This window comes from Rhinolophus hipposideros, assembly GCF_964194185.1.
Source record: "Rhinolophus hipposideros genome assembly, chromosome: 3".
NCBI classification, from domain to species: Eukaryota; Metazoa; Chordata; class Mammalia; order Chiroptera; family Rhinolophidae; genus Rhinolophus; species Rhinolophus hipposideros.
In genome coordinates, this window is record NC_138049.1 from 72,105,624 (window position 1) to 72,121,649 (window position 16,026).

The window sequence follows — 16,026 nt, forward strand, 5'->3', positions numbered from 1 at the left end:
GCACAGGTCAATATCGATTATTTGATAATGTCTAAAATTGAAAAACCAAAAAAAAGTAATAGGAGTGTACTATTTCCAGGTATGAATGAGAATACTAGAATTAGCTTAAAGAATTAAAAGTGATTGCCTCAGAATGGAAATGTGGCACCATTATCTTGTACAAACTTTGTAGAGCTATTTGACTCTTTTACCCTCTGTGCACGAATAACAAATTTAAAAAATTAAAACCAGACTTAAACCAAAAAAGTCATCTGTATGCAATGTCAGAAAGAAAGCAATTTACAAAACAGGGCATTTCTACGAGAATGGAGACAGGCTTGCCGTCTCTGGAGGTTAACACATATTGAATAACCACATACTTCCAGGGATAGCAATTAAGCTCTCTCAGTGGATGTTCTTTGTGTGTGTCATTGTGGAAAACATTTGACCCTGTCAGCCTTCTTCTGCATCTGGCAGGATTTCCCCTGGCTCTCTGTGTCACTGTAACAGGTGAATTACTAAGAAAAAAAGCATTCCTTCTGTCTGTGGACACTTGTTTATAATGGTATTCAGGGTCCCGGAGCGAGGCTGACAGATGCTCTTCCAGAAGGTTAATGAGATAAAGGTTCCTCCAGCTGGCCCTTAAGCAGAGATTACACCTGAGGGGAAGATAAATAGATTATTCCAGAAACAGCCACTGCTTCATGTTCCTTATAAATTAGCACCCTTATAAAGGTAAACCAAGAAGGTTATCCATACTTAGCTGGCATCAATGTTTAATTATTCTTTATATTTCTGTGATTTTTATTAGTGAAAGTTGGAGCTGTTCCATGATTGTTACCAGATTTACCAATGCACAAAAGTCAGAATGTATTTGGAAACTAGAACGTTTATTTTTGCTTTTTGGATTTTTCTCCAAGTTCAAGGAACCAAAGGTAAGTTATTAAAATATTCTTTATTTTTAAATTGCTTATCTATAAAATCTATTTATTGAAGTGAACATTCAGAATCAACAAGGTTACCACTGAATCTCAGAGGACTAGTATATATGTAAGGTAGGCCCTGAATAAAAATTGATTGATTTATCGATTGAATAATTGTCAGAAATGCTTTTCATTTTATTGAATACTTACTATATACTCTTAAGTGCAATTTATGTTAACAAAATAGGAGAGATGAATGCATCCTTTTTTATTTTATTAAACATTGAATACAAATTCATATCATTACTATCAATAACAATAGATCCATGAAACCATTTATCCCTTAAAATTGACAAATGAAATCTAAAGAATAAAATTAATATTTTAAGTCATTTATTATCAGACAATAAACGTATTTCTTACCTTCTCATAGTTAAATCATGAGTTGCTTTCCCTTAGAAAATAGCAAGTACATTTTATCTTCAGAGTTGTTTATGATTACAATCAACTTAGAAACTTGGTAATTTTGAGGTTGTATTCATAAAAGAACTAGGCACTGAATGTTCTTTTGGTAAATCTTCAAATGACTCTAAAATTAAAGCAAGCCACAAATCAGGCACATTTAAGAAAAATGATATATTTTAAAAACTGTTGAAGAAAGCTTTCCTTTTTTTTAAGAATCAGCCTGATAATGATAACATTTTTTTATTATATTAGTTTCAGGTGTACAAAACAACATAATGATTAGACATTTACTCCCCTCAAAAAGTGACAACACCCCCCCCAAGTCTACTACCCCTCTGACACTGTACATAGCTATTACAATACCATTGACTGTATTCCCTATGCTGTACTTAAATCCCATGACTATCTGGATTTATCGAGGGGACCACTTTATAGACTGTGTAGATGCCTGAGCACTGGTCTGTACATCTGAAGCTCAAGGAGAATATTAAATATCAACTATAATTAAATATATGTATGTATGTAAGTATATAACATAAATTTTTAAGACATTTGAAATGAATAATGTTTGGTTCTTCTTTAAGGGTGACATAACTCCAGACAGTTAACATTTTAATTGAAGCATTGGTTTGGAAATGTCCATAGAAAAATAAAATAAATAGTTGGCTGCATTTGTAAGTCAAAAATAACTGATTCTGTCAGTTATTTTACATGTAATTTTTTAGTGGTTGCATTTGAAGGGAGAAAAAAATTTCTGAAAGATATTATATAAAAATTTATTTTATGTTTTGCTACATAAATGATAGTGGATGAAACAAAAGTTTACTTACCTTTCCTTTCAATTATCAATTACATATAAATGTTTACATTTGTAAAAAAGCATTTTAATTAGAAGCAAATGACAGTATTCCAGTGTATTCTGAACTTAATCTGCTGTAGCAAATCAATTTGTCTTTTTCACAAACTTGACCAGGAAAATCAGCTTTGATTTTGTTTGTTTGTTTAATTAATTATGTTAACTAATTTAACTACTTTTTTCTATTTTAATATATTACATATCAGCCCTTACAAACAATTGCAAATAGCATAATTATATACAGAAAGTTTGATGAAATAAGGTCACCAAAATCTATAATTTGATATATGCTTATTTCTATAAAACAAAATATTGCAACTACATCATAAAAAAATTCTAACATGTTACTCATTTGGGACTTTTTATTCCATAAGACTCTCAGATCTGTGACTTTCTGTTCATCTTCAATTAATAATCTACATTAATTACTGTTTATTTACTTCAGCCAAATTAGTTTTCCATTTGTGACTAATTAACCATCATGAGTGTATTTACATAGAAAATTGTTTCAGGAGAGAGAACAGTTCAATTCAACACAGCTGTTAAGCATAACAATTGGGTGTTTAAGCTCAGGAATTTATTTTTTTTAAATTATAGCTTTTTTGAAGTCAAAAAGATATGGAAAAATTATCCATAGTGCTTCTACCCAAACACATTCTATGCTATCACATTCATATGTTTCCTCAGTCTTTCTTCTATGTATGCTTACTTAATTTTTACATAATTGCAGTTGTAGCACACACACAATTTTATATCAGGTTTTTTGCACTTCTGTTGCATCATATGAATATTCTACATTGCCTTCTAGTTTTGATAAGTATCATTTTATTGGCTGCATAATGTTCCTTTTAATTGATATATCATGGTTTGCTTTACCTAAATGCTCAACAAAAGAGAAATAATTGTTCCTAATTATTTTGTTATTATAACATTGTGATAAACATCTTTGTTCATGAGCCTCAGTATTTAAGATTCTTAGCATACATACACTAACAGTAAAATTATTGGGTCTAAGCAATATAGTTTTACGGTATTTGATTCATATTGCCAAATTGCTTCTCAAAAGGTTTCCTGTCCCCTTAGGTGATTTTTTCCCATTTGATTTCACAAACAGAGTGCTTACAATGTATCCAATACAGAATATTAAGAGATTCAAAGACGTGGCAGTATTTTAAAAAGGTCTCCTTTAAGCTTTGCAGATTCTGAATGTAGTTTTTCCATTGATACATAAAAGTGAAATGGTTTTGATTTTAAAACATTCATTAAATAAAATTGTTTAGCTCAACAAAAGACAGTTCAGTAGTGTCAAAGAGCAATTACTTCATGGACGTACCAAAGCTCCTCTCTTTGGTAGTCATAATGAGGATGCCAGTTGCATCAGATGTGCACAAAACTGCTTAAACTCTTACCTTTCATTTCATATAAATAATTTCATCCAATTGCTTATGACATTCTGATGTGTGAGAGAGAGAGAAGAGAGAAAATCCATCCTTAGCAAGTTCCTAAAATGGAGATGGTGTTTATCGGAGTACGAGGTGTGATCAAACAATAGGTGAATATTTAAATTTAAAAAAATTGTTACAGTAAAAGACACATTGCCATTAATTCCCCTCAAAATACTCCCCCTCGCTTGCAACACGCTTATCCCATCATCCTTGCCACTTTCTGAAACCGTTCTGGAAATCCTCTTTCATGAGTGTCTTTAGTTGTTCATATGTGCCTTTTGCATTACATTTGGTTATACTAAATGAAACCTTTAACAAAGTTATTATGAGTTCACAAGGCTGGGTAATTATTTTAGTAGCTGTGAAATGTCAGGAAATTCTCATGTGAAGACACTACACTTCTCACTAATCCTTTACTAGTGGGATATGTTCTCATTTCATAAAATTACCCAGGAAGTTATTTTCCCTCATTGTGGTTTCATTAGCAGAGAGCATGGCTTCATTTATATAGTTGAGATAAATACCCAGTGATAGTCCCATTAACTTTGCAGCCCCTCTATGTTTTTCATGTTTGCTACACTTTCAGGACAGTGTAATTCTAAAGGCTCAAGGCATATTTTTTTGTTGTTGTTCAATTGTATCTGAGAAGATGTCCTTAAAATCAAAGCTGTCTGTGTAAATTAAAAACACTTTGTATCCAGAAAAAACTGTGGCAGCATGCTTCAAGCCATTTAATAGGTTATATACTTGCTTTAAAAATAAAAGGCAATTGCTGCCTTGTAGCCCCTCTATGCATGTTTCACTGATCACACTAAAGGACTGTTGTACATGTGAGCTAATTAGGCAGCAGTGACATGAGCTACTGCTTTCTTGGCCATTTCTGTCAACCAAGAGCATGCAGACACCTTAAATATTGACTGTATTTGTATGCGAATCCTCGCTGAAAATTCAGATCCTATATATCTTGAGTGCCTCAATCATGCTCACAGATCTTAAACTCTTTTAAAATAATCCATCTGAGGCAAGAAAGTTTGTTTTCCACAATATTCTCCAGGTTTATATTTTAATTCAGTATATATGTGTTAATGACCATAATAAAAGTCCTAACCTCATCACTATATTGTGAAGTATCAAACTCCAGGGTGTCTAAGATCTCAGTCCAGACCACCTCGTCTTGCTTCAGGGTAGGAAAGACACTTCTGCAGGTGTGGGGAGGGAACTGATTGTTGAAAAGGAGAAAGGAAAACCTCTGACCACAATGTGAGTTTTAATTTTCCAAAGCAGACAGTTTTCAGCAACGAACCATTGGGTCGGAGCCCACTATCTGAGAATGATAAACAGGGTCACTGGGATTTCCGCCTCGCGTATTAACAGCACCAAGTCAGATGGAACCATTTTAATAAGGGAGAGTGGTACACTTTTTGCTAGGTCCAAGGCAACCTGCACGCCAAAGCTTATCCTACAATGAGGTGATATGGTTGACTGGCATAGCCACGGTAATGAGAATGAATTCATACGTGGAAATGCCACTGTCAAGTCAGAGCTACACATGCATTGCTCTAATTATTTACTGAAAATGGACTCCCACTGCTGCACCTATATTCTGGCCACAGTGATTGTGGGAAAGAATAGGAAAGAGCTACAGAACAGTGATAAATTCTTCTAAGCATGTGGTTGTATTCAGTAGATAAATATTATCTTATTTACAGGATAACAGATAATATTATCTTATTTGAGGAAACAGTGTATTTCTATGTGCTTTTGTAAAGTCATCTTAATTCATTCTAATCGGGTTTTCTTCAGCCATCCTGTGTCCCCTCACCCACCACAGCCAACATCTTATGTTCATAATTGCTTCCCCAAGAGAAGGGGTGAAGTAAACTAAACCAAAAGGAATTTTGTGGAGAAAAGTCAAGACCTCAAAATTAATAAAAAATTTTCCACTTCAGAAATACTTTAACTTCATTCAGAAAATAACATATGTAGGGCTAATTTGTCTATCTTAAGTTTCCTGCTGCGTTAATGAGTAAACAAAAGTTACACTTAATTATGCCCTAGTATGAAACCCAACGGCGCTAATCCATTGTAGTTATTTCAGACCTGATCAAAATACTTTGTAGATAATAATCATAGTAATACTTTTCTTATAAAAGCGCAAGCAAATTTTTAATTAATCTTACTTCTAAGATTTCATTGGTTGGTAGACAATGTGCTTATTTCTGGTCAGGAAGCTGAGGCAGAGAATGCTAAATCATGTTCCTAAAATCATTTGAGATAAGAAGGTGAGAACCAAAACTGGGATTTGAGCTGTACCTTTCCCTATCTGACATCTGTTTAATCTATTAAGAAGTCCAATGTCATACGATGAGTGCAATTAATATGGTTTTTTACTATTAATTTAAAAACCAACTTTGCTCTAACAACAGCAGATGATTGCTGCTTCATGCCATCTACCTAACATTTATATGCATGACTAATCTCAGGATACCTGGCCATATTATTCAGCTCTACCCTAAAAATGGAAGCACCAATTTTAAGAGTTCTATTAAGAAAGAAGTGTGACATTTTGAACTCCTCAAAGAAGTGGAGTCATTTATTCACAGTGTCATTTTAAATGCACACCATTAAAGTGGCAAGTGGCTTATTTAAGAATATGTTATGTATCTGAAGGCAGTACCTGGCCTAATGGATGTGGTTTGACACAGAGGGAAAGCATCTTCCGAACCAAAAATACCTTCCTATCAGAACACTGACATTTCACCTCCAAGTTTGCAATATTTTCAGACTTAAGATATACAACTTTGAAACACCCCTTTCTAATAATTTCTCTTCCTTCCTTCCATGGAATCTGATGTTTACTCTCACCAAAACACCCTAGTCCCTTATCCTTTCCCAGTTTGTCCAGTTCTTCAGCCAACTCAGGTGTCCTATACATTAGTCCTAGGTCCTTGGGTCCTCACTGGAATCTCTCTCCATGGTCTTCTTGTTAATACAACAGAAAATGTATTCCTCGACCTTCTGCCCCATTTGCTTGGTTGTTCCACTTTGGGTAAACTTAACCTTCACTTTTCCCACTCTCATTCCTGAGCTGCCAAGTATTATTAATGAACAGAGTGCTTCTGTGAGACAATTCATGTACTGTAGAACCTTAATCGGGCCCTCCAAGCTATTCCATGTCATATTCATCTCTGATTCCCTAAGCATCCCAGTTTGATTTCCAAACCTTCCTTCTCTTTTCAAGCCTGCAGTCTGATTCTCCCTCATTCACATAACAGTACAGTTAAGAGCAAATACTTCCAGGTTTGCACAAGACTACATTCAGCACAGAACACATTTGCACAGAACAGATCTGTCACCTACTAATTATGTGACCGTGGCAAATTGCTCAGTCTCATATATACTCCATCATATGATTTCTCGCCTATAAAATGGGAATAATAATAGCAGTGTCTGCCTCATAGAGCAGGAATGAAGATAAATGAAATAACGTTTACAAAGTTCTTAGTGAGGTATCTTCTACAAAAATGTTCAAAAAAATGCTAGCTCCTAAGATGACCATGATAACTACCACCACTCCTATCACCACCTCCTCCTACCTACTGAGAAGATGGAAGCCATTTGATTTAATTTGACATGTCTTCTTTCCACTTCAAAATTTCTCTGAATCTTTATCCAAGCTTTTCTCATTCTCTCGTTTCAGACAGAATAAAAAAATTCATCTCTTTGCTAATGTTCTATCTACCTTTACAGAAGGGCAATAAATCATGCTTCTCAAATCTGGCTGTGTAGTAGAATCACCTGGAGAGATTTAACAATTATTCTAGCTTGGATCCTACTCCAGACAAATTAAATCGGAATTTTCAATGCTGGAGCCCCAGCAGCGGTGTTTTTACCAATGCTGAGAAATGTTCCATTAAAGTCTTTAGGTTGGGAAAAGGAGGTTAATGGAAAAGGTGACTGACAGAGGAAGTTCTTGGAGGAATGGGTTGTAAGTAGAAATAAAGTCATAGGACTACAAGATCTCCAAACAGTTCATGAGGGTGGGAGCCTACAGATAAATGGAGAAGAATTCATAAGATATCTCCTCAAACGTTTACTTCAAAGGATAGTAACTTCCCTGCACTTCCAGTATGCTTATCTACAGACAGCTTGCAGGGAGGGTGTTGGGGGGAGGTGGTGGGCAGGGTGTGTCCTGATGCTTCTCACACCTCTGCAGCTACAAAAAACTCCTGGGACAAGAGAAAACAGACACCATGACACAGCCATGAGGCAAGGAGCTGTGGGCTTGTGTCTCCTGCTGTGGGTCAGAGCTTATGAAGAGCTGGTCTGAGAGACAGGTGAGGCTCAGAGGGCCTGAGATGCAGCATGAGAGGCATTCAAGACATGGTAGAGCCTGGTGCAGATACACCACCATATAGTCACTTTGTTGATCTTTGCTTGTTAGACTTTGCTATTACGTACAACACTGGGACAAACATCCTCGTATGTGTCCCCGGGTGAGACACCAGGCAGGAGTCTCTCCAAATTCTAGGTGTTTCTCTTTCTCTCTCTCTCTCTCTCTCTCTCTCTCTCTCTCTCTCTCTCTCTCTCTCTCTCTCTCTCTCTCTCTCCCCTCCACCCCCCATCTGTCTCCTGATTAGGAGAGAAATGATTGTGTCATGAGGTATGCATGATTTCAATTTTACTAGGTGATACCAAACTGTTTTCCTCAGTGTTCTTGCCATTTTGAGTGAGAGTTCCTCTTATTCCAAACCCTTATCCACACTTAGTATTACCTGACTTTTTATTTTTTGCCAGTCTCCTGGGGCGTGGAACAGTATCTCACTGTGGGTTTAATTTTTATTTTCTGATTGCTAATGAAGTTGAGTATCTTTTCATATATTTTGGGTCTTTTCTGTTTCCTTTTCTAGAAAATGCTTACACATGTGTTCTGCCCCTTTTGTCATTGGAATATATGTCTTTTCTTACTGATTTAGTTCTTTAAAAGTTGTGGATGTCAATCCTTTTGCAGTTTTTGCCGACCTTGCAAATATCTTCACCAACTTTGTAGTTTATCTTTTTCTCTCTTAATGGTAACCTCTAATGAACATACTTAATTTTAATATAGTTGAATTTATCAGTGTTTAACTTCATGGTTTGTGGGGTTTTTTGTCATATTTTAAAAATCCTTCTTTATCTCAAAGTCATAAAAATATTCTCCTATGTTGTCTTATGGAAATTGTATAGTTTTGGCCTTCATATTCAAACTACTAGTATTTATTGTGTGTATGTGTGTGTGCAGTAGGAAAACAAACTTTTAATATGGATAATCAATTGTTTTAGCACCATTAATGGGACAGTTTCTCCTTTCCTCTCTGCTCTGTGATATCTCTTCTGTCGTGAACATGAGTTTATCCATTTTGTTATCCGTGAGCCAATGCCACATTGCTTTAATTATTACAAATTTATAATAACCTTGTTGTCTCATAACCATGTTTCCCTAGCTTTTTATTTTTCCAAAGGAGTGTCTGAACTATTATTGATCCTCCACTCTTCCATAATCCATTCTAAAATTAGCTCACCAAGTTCCACAAAACACCTTATTGAGATTGGCTTAGAATTGTGTTGAATCTATAGATCAACCTGGGGAGACTTAACTTTATAATGTTAAGTCTTTCTATCTGAGAACATGGAATAGTTCTCCTTTTATTAGTACCTTAAAATAAAGTTGCATAATTATTTTAATAAAAGGCTTCCACATCTTGGACCTATCTCTAGCTCCTTTATATTAATTGTGATCATGTAAATGGCATTCTTACTACATTTCCTACATAGAAAAACAATTGGTTTTAATCCCATAGCTTTGGTGAACAGTCTTAATTCTGAAAGTTCAGTAGCAATTTTTTTCAAGTTTTCTACTTAAAAATTATGTCATTTGTGAAATGAAATTTTAGTTCTTCCTTTTCTGTCTTTCTATCTATTATTTCTTTGGATTTTCTTACTGCCTTTCATATGTCACACAGTATAATGTTAAAGAGAAATGGTGATTTCATGCAGCCTTTAACTTGTTACTGATTTTGAAAGGAATGCTTTCATAATTCACCATTAAGTATGATGTTTGTTTTAGATTCAGGGATTGTTTTGTTTTTGTAAATGTCCTATATCAGGTTTTTGTTTGTTTGGGTTTTTTTGTAGTTTTTTTTCATAATAAAAACACTTTTAATTCTACAGCATTACTAGGAAAGGTTTAGGTTCTTTACCAGCATTTTTTACTTTTTTTTAATTTATTGGGGTGACAATTGTTAGTGAAATTACATAGATTTCAGGTGTACAATTCTGTATTACATCATCTATAGATCCCACTGTGTGTTCACCACCCAGAGTCAAGTCTCTTTCCATCACCATATATTTGATCCCCCTTATTCTCATCTCCCTCCCCCCACTCTCCTTACCTTCTGGTAACCACTAAACTATTGTCTGTGTCTATGAGTTTTTGTTTCTCATTTGTTTGTTTTGTTCTTTTCTTGTTTTTGGTTTATATACCACATATCACTGAAATCATAGGGTTCTCTGCTTTTTCTGTCTGACTTATTTCACTTAGCATTATACTCTCAAGATCCATCCATGTTGTCACAAATGTTCCTATATCATCTTTCCTTAACGCCGAATAGTATTCCATTGTGTATATGTACCACAACTTCTTTATCCATTCATCTATTGAAGGACACTTTGGTTGTTTCAAATGTCTTAGACACTGTAAACAAAGCTGCAATGAACATTGGAGCACACGTGTCTTTATGAATAAATGTATTCAAATTTTGGGGGTAGATACCCAGGAGAGGGATTGCTGGGTCATATGGTAATTCTATTCATAATTTTTTGAGGAACCTCCACACTGCCTTCCATAAAGACTACACCAGTCTGCATTCTCACCAACAGTGTATAAGGGTTCCTTTTTCTCAAGAGCCTCTCCAACACTTGTTACTATTTTTCTTGTTGTTGATAGCCATTCTGACTGGGGTGAGGTGATATCTCATTGTGGTTTTTATTTGCATTTCTCTGATGATTAGCGATGTTGAGCATTTTTTCATGTCTGTTTGCCATTTGTATGTCCTATTTGGATAAATGTCTCTTCAAGTCCTCTGCCTATTTTTCAATTGGGTTGTTTGTTTTTTTGTTGTTGAGCTTCATGAGTTCCTTTTATATTTTGGATATTAGCCTCTTATCGGAGGAACTGTTTGCAAAAATCTTCTCCCATTCAGTCGGTTGCCTCTTTATTTTGTTGATGGTTTCTTTTGCTGTGCAGAAGCTTTTAAGTTTCATATAATCCCATTCGTTTATTTTAGCTTTTACTTCCATTACCTTTGGAGTCAAATTCATAAAATGCTCTTTGAACCCAAGGTCCATAAGTTTAGTACCTATGTTTTCTTCTATGCAGTTTATTGTGTCAGGTCTTATGCTTAAGTTTTTGATCCATTTTGAATTAATTTTGGTACATGGTGACAGATAGCAGTCCAGTTTCATTCTTTTGCATATGGCTTTCCAATTCTGCCAGCACCATTTATTGAAGAGGCTGTCTTGCCTCCATTGAATGTTTTTAGCTTCTTTGTCAAAAATTATCTGTCCATAGTTATGTAGTTTTATTTCTGGGTTCTCAATTCTATTCCATTGGTCTATGTGTCTGTTTTTCTGCCAATACCATGCTGTTTTGATTATTGTAGCCCTGTAGTACAAGTTAAAGTCAGGCAGTGTGATACCTCCAGTATTGTTCTTTTTTGTTAAGATTTCTTTGGCTATCCGGGGTCTTTTGTGGTTCCAAATAAATCTGATGATCTTTTGTTCTATTTCTTTAAAAAATGCCATTGGGATTTTGATGGGGATTGCATTAAATCTGTATATGGCTTTTGGTAATGTGGCCATTTTAACTATGTTGATTCTTCCAATCCATGAGCACGGAATGTCTTTCCATTTCTTTGTGTCTTCTTCAATTTCTTTCAAAAATGTCTTATACTTTTCAGCATATAGGTCCTCCACATCCTTGGTTAACTTTATTCTTAGGTATTTTATTCTTTTTGCTGCAATTGCAAAGGGAATTGTTTTTGTATTTCTTTTTCTGAGATTTCATTGTTAGTATATAGGAATGCAATGGACTTTTGTACGTTGATTTTGTAGCCAGCAACTTTACTGTATTCGTTGATTGTTTCTAACAGCTTTTAGGTGGAGTCTTTAGGGTTTTTTATATATAGTATCATGTCATCTGCAAAGAGTGATAATTCAACTTTTTCATTCCCAATTTGGATGCCTTTTATTTCTTTCTTTTGCCTGATTGCTCTGGCAAGGACTTCCAACACTATGTTGAAAAGCAGAGGTGATAGGGGACAACCCTGTCGTGTTCCTGAACGTAGAGCAAAGGTCTTCAGTTTTTCACCATTAATTATGAGGTTAGCTGAGGGCTTGTCATATATGGCCTTTATTATGTTAAGATATTTTCCTTCTATACCTATTTTATTGAGTGTTTTAATCGTAAATGGATGTTTTATCTTGTCAAATGCTTTTTTCTGCATCAATTGATATAATCATATGATTTTTATCCTTTATTTTGTTTCTGTGATGTATCACATTGATGGATTTGCGGATGTTGAACCATTCTTGTGCCTCAGGGATGAATCCCACTTGGTCGTGATGAATAATCTTTTTCTATTCGATTTGCTAGAATTTTGTTTTCAGTATTTTTGCATCAGTATTCGTCAGATATATTGGTCTGCAGTTTTCTTTTTTTGTGTTGTCCTTACCAGGTTTTGGTATCAGGGTAATGTTGGCCTCATAAAATGAGTTAGGGAGTTCTGTCTCTTCTTCAATTTTTTGGAAGAGTTTGAGCAGGATTGGTATTAGATCCTGTTTGAAGGTTTGGTAGAATTCACTAGTGAAGCCATCTGGTGCAGGACTTTTGCTTTTGCTTTTGGGAAGGTTTTGGATGACTGATTCAATTTCTTTACTGGTGATCGGTCTGTTTAGGTTTTCTAGTTCTTCATGGTTCAGCCTTGGAAGGCTATATGTTTTTAAGAACTTGTCCATTTCTTCCAGGTTATTGAATTTGGTGGCATATAGTCCTTCGTAGTATTCTTGCATGATCCTTTGTATTTCCGTGGTGTCTGTGATAACTTCCCCTTTTTCATTTCTGATTTTGTTAGTGTCTTCTCTCTTTTTATCTTAGTGAGTCTAGCCAAGGGCTTGCCGATTTTGTTAATCTTTTCAAAGAACCAGCTCTTTGTCACATTAATTTTTTCTATTATCTTTTTCTTCTCTATTTCATTTAGTTCTGCTCTGATTTTTGTTATTTCCTTTCTTCTGCTGACCTTGGGTTTCACTTGTTCTTTTTTTTTCTAGTTCTTTAAGATGTAACATGAGGTTATTTATTTGGGATTTTTCTTGTTTCTTCAGATAGGCCTGTAATGATATAAATTTCCCTCTTGAAACTGCTTTCGCTGCATCCAAAAAATTTTGGTAGGATGTATTTGCATTGTCATTTGTTTCTATGTATCTTTTGATCTCTCCTCTAATTTCTTCTTTGACCCAGTCATCCTTTAAAAGTATGTTGTTTAATCTCCATGTATTTGTGTTTTTTTCTTGCTTTCTTTTCACAGTTGATATCCAATTTCAAAGCCTGTGATCAGAGAATATGCTTGGTATGATTTCAATCTTCTTAAATTTGCTGAGGCTGATTTTATGTCCCAACATATGGTCTATCCTTGAGAATGTTCCATGTAGACTCGAAAAGAATGTATAGTCTGATGTTTTAGGATGAAGTGCTCTATATATGTCAATTATGTCCATTTCATCCAATGTACCATTTAGGGCTGCTATTTCGTTATTTATTTGCTGTTTCGATGATCTATCCATAGCTGTCAATGATGTATTTAAGTCCCCTAGTTTAATTGTGTTTTCGTCAATTTCTCCCTTTAGTTCTGTTAGTAGTTGCTTGGTATATTTTGGTGCTCCCTGATTGGGGGCATAAATATTGATGACTGTTATGTCTTCTTGTTGTATAGTCCCCTTTACCATTATGAAATGTCCATCTTTGTCTCTTGTTACCTTTTTCACCCTGAAGTCTGTTTCATCTGATATCATTATGGCTACACCTGATTTTCTCTGAGTACCATTTGCTTGGAGTGTCAGTTTCCACCCTTTCACTTTCAGTCTATGCTTGTCCTTGTAGCTGAGATGTGTCTCTTGGAGACAGGATATGTTTGGGTTTAGTTTTTTGATCCAATCTGCTACCCTGTGCCTTTTTATTGGTGAGTTCAATCCATTTATGTTCAGCATGATTATTGATATGTGAGGATTTCCTGTCATTCTATCTTTAGTTTTCTGGTAAGGCTGTGTCTCCATTGTTTCTCTGCCATTTTTTTGTTGTCTATTATTTGTGTGTGGTGGTATTCTATGATGTTTTCCTCTATTTCTTCTTTTATTACAGTATATATTTCAGTTCTGGATTTTTTTTGAGTGGTTACCCTTAAGTTTATGTAAAAAAAAGTTTGATATTTAGAGTATTCCATTTTCTTCAGCATGCTTACTTTCTCCATTCCCATATTCCGGTTCAGGTCTTTACTCTCCCCCTTTTTATGTTGCCACAAATTGCCCCTGTTGATGGTGGTCGAATAGCCTCCTTTAGTATTTCTTGTAGTGCAGGTCGTGTATTAGAAAATTCCCTCAGCCTCTGTATGTCTGGAAAGGTCTTTATTCCTCCTTCATATCTAAAGGATATCTTTGCTGGGTATATTATTCTTGGCTCATAATTTCTCTCTTTCAATAGTTTAAATATTTGTTTCCACTCCCTCATGGCTTATAGAGTTTCTGCTGAAAAATCTGATGATAATCTAATGGACTTTCCTTTGTAGGTTACCATCGTCTTTTCCCTGGCTGTCTTGAGGATTCTTTCTTTGTCGTTGATTTTACACAGCTTCAATACAATGTACCTTGGAGAGGCCTTTTGGAATTGAGGTAATTAGGTGTTCTATTTGCTTCTTGTATTCGAGGATCCACTTCTGTCCACAAGTTTGGGAAGGTTTCATCAACAATTTGTTTGAAGTCTCTGTTCCTTTCTCTCTTTCTTCTCCTTCTGGTATGCCCATTATTCTTATATTGCTCTTTCTGATAGAGTCAGAAAGTTCTTGTAGAGTTCTTTCATTTCTTTTAAGTCTCAAGTCTCTTTCTTCTTCCATCTGTGTAATTTCCAGGTTTCTATCTTCGATGTCACTGATTCTTTCCTCTATCTAGTCAACTCTACTACCTAAGCGGGTTATTTCATTTTTAATTTCTTCTATTGAGTTCTTAATCTCCAGAAATTCCATTTGGTTCTTTTTTAAAATTTCAATCTCTTTTGTAAAATGCTCATGTTGTTCTTTGATTGCATTTCTGAGTTCATTAAATTGCCTTTCTGTGTTTTCTTGCATCTCATTGAATTTTTTCAGAACTGCATCTTGAATTCTCTGTCATTTAAGTTACATATTTCCATTTCTTTAAGTTCCTTTTCTGGAGACTTTTCACTTTCTTTCTGAGCTGTCTTGTTGCCTTGGTTATTCATGGCAATTACTGATTTATTATTTCTCTTCCTAGACATCTACAGGAGTGGTTTCTGCAACAGGTTGATACGAAGAGGTCTTTCTTTTGTTTTCCAATACTTGTTGGTAGAATGTTTTATTTTCTCTCTGACTGCAGCCTTTTTTTCCTCCCTCACACAGTAGTGCTATGTTTTTTCTGCACTATTCCAGCTTCTCACACAATGGGGGTATTCCCTGGGAAACGGGCTTCTCCTCTGTTAACAGTTCGCCTGTGTTATAAGGGCGCCACGTCCCTGTGGGGATGCGGAGAGCTTTTGAAGTTCCAAAGCTCTTTCTGCACCCGATTCAGAGCCCATATGTTTCATCCATTTTGTTTACTCCTGCAGGGATCTGCCCAGATAGATGGGACCAGGGGCGGGGTGAGAGGTTATGAGAGGTGGCCCAAAGCAATGTCGGCGACAACCACCACAGCTGGTCCCACTTCCACAGCTCCCTCCCCTTTGCCGGAACTTGTTGGGCTGTGAATCTGTGTCTGCGGTCCACAGTTCTCAGAACAGCAAAGTTTCTGTTCTTTTGATCTGACACTGCCACTGTTCTGCTTCCAGCAATGGGCAGCTGGGGGTGGGGCGAGCTCTGGGAGGGTAGGGGGGCCGACTAGTCTCAGTGCCTAAGACTTCCGTTCTCTGCTCGGCAGTGAAGGCTTAAACCACCGTTTTCAGCCTTCTTTCCTCAGTCTTTTCTCCGAGGCCTCTGCCGTGAGCGTTGGGTTCAGCCGTGTTATATCCTGCCCCCTCAGCTCTGTAGGCCATAAACAGAGC

At 35.8% G+C, this 16,026-nt stretch overlaps 1 protein-coding gene across 1 annotated transcript in view; it reads left to right on the top strand.

Moving 5' to 3' along the window:
* Positions 1 to 847: 847 nt before the first annotated feature.
* IMPG1 (interphotoreceptor matrix proteoglycan 1) overlaps positions 848 to 16,026 on the top strand; it is a gene marked incomplete at both ends in the record, with an annotated part of 119,761 nt that continues 104,582 nt past the window's right edge. The window contains one exon of the mRNA XM_081042014.1: positions 848 to 914. Within this exon, the coding sequence (XP_080898140.1) occupies positions 848 to 914 (67 nt within the window). The remainder of the gene's footprint in view (positions 915 to 16,026) is intronic.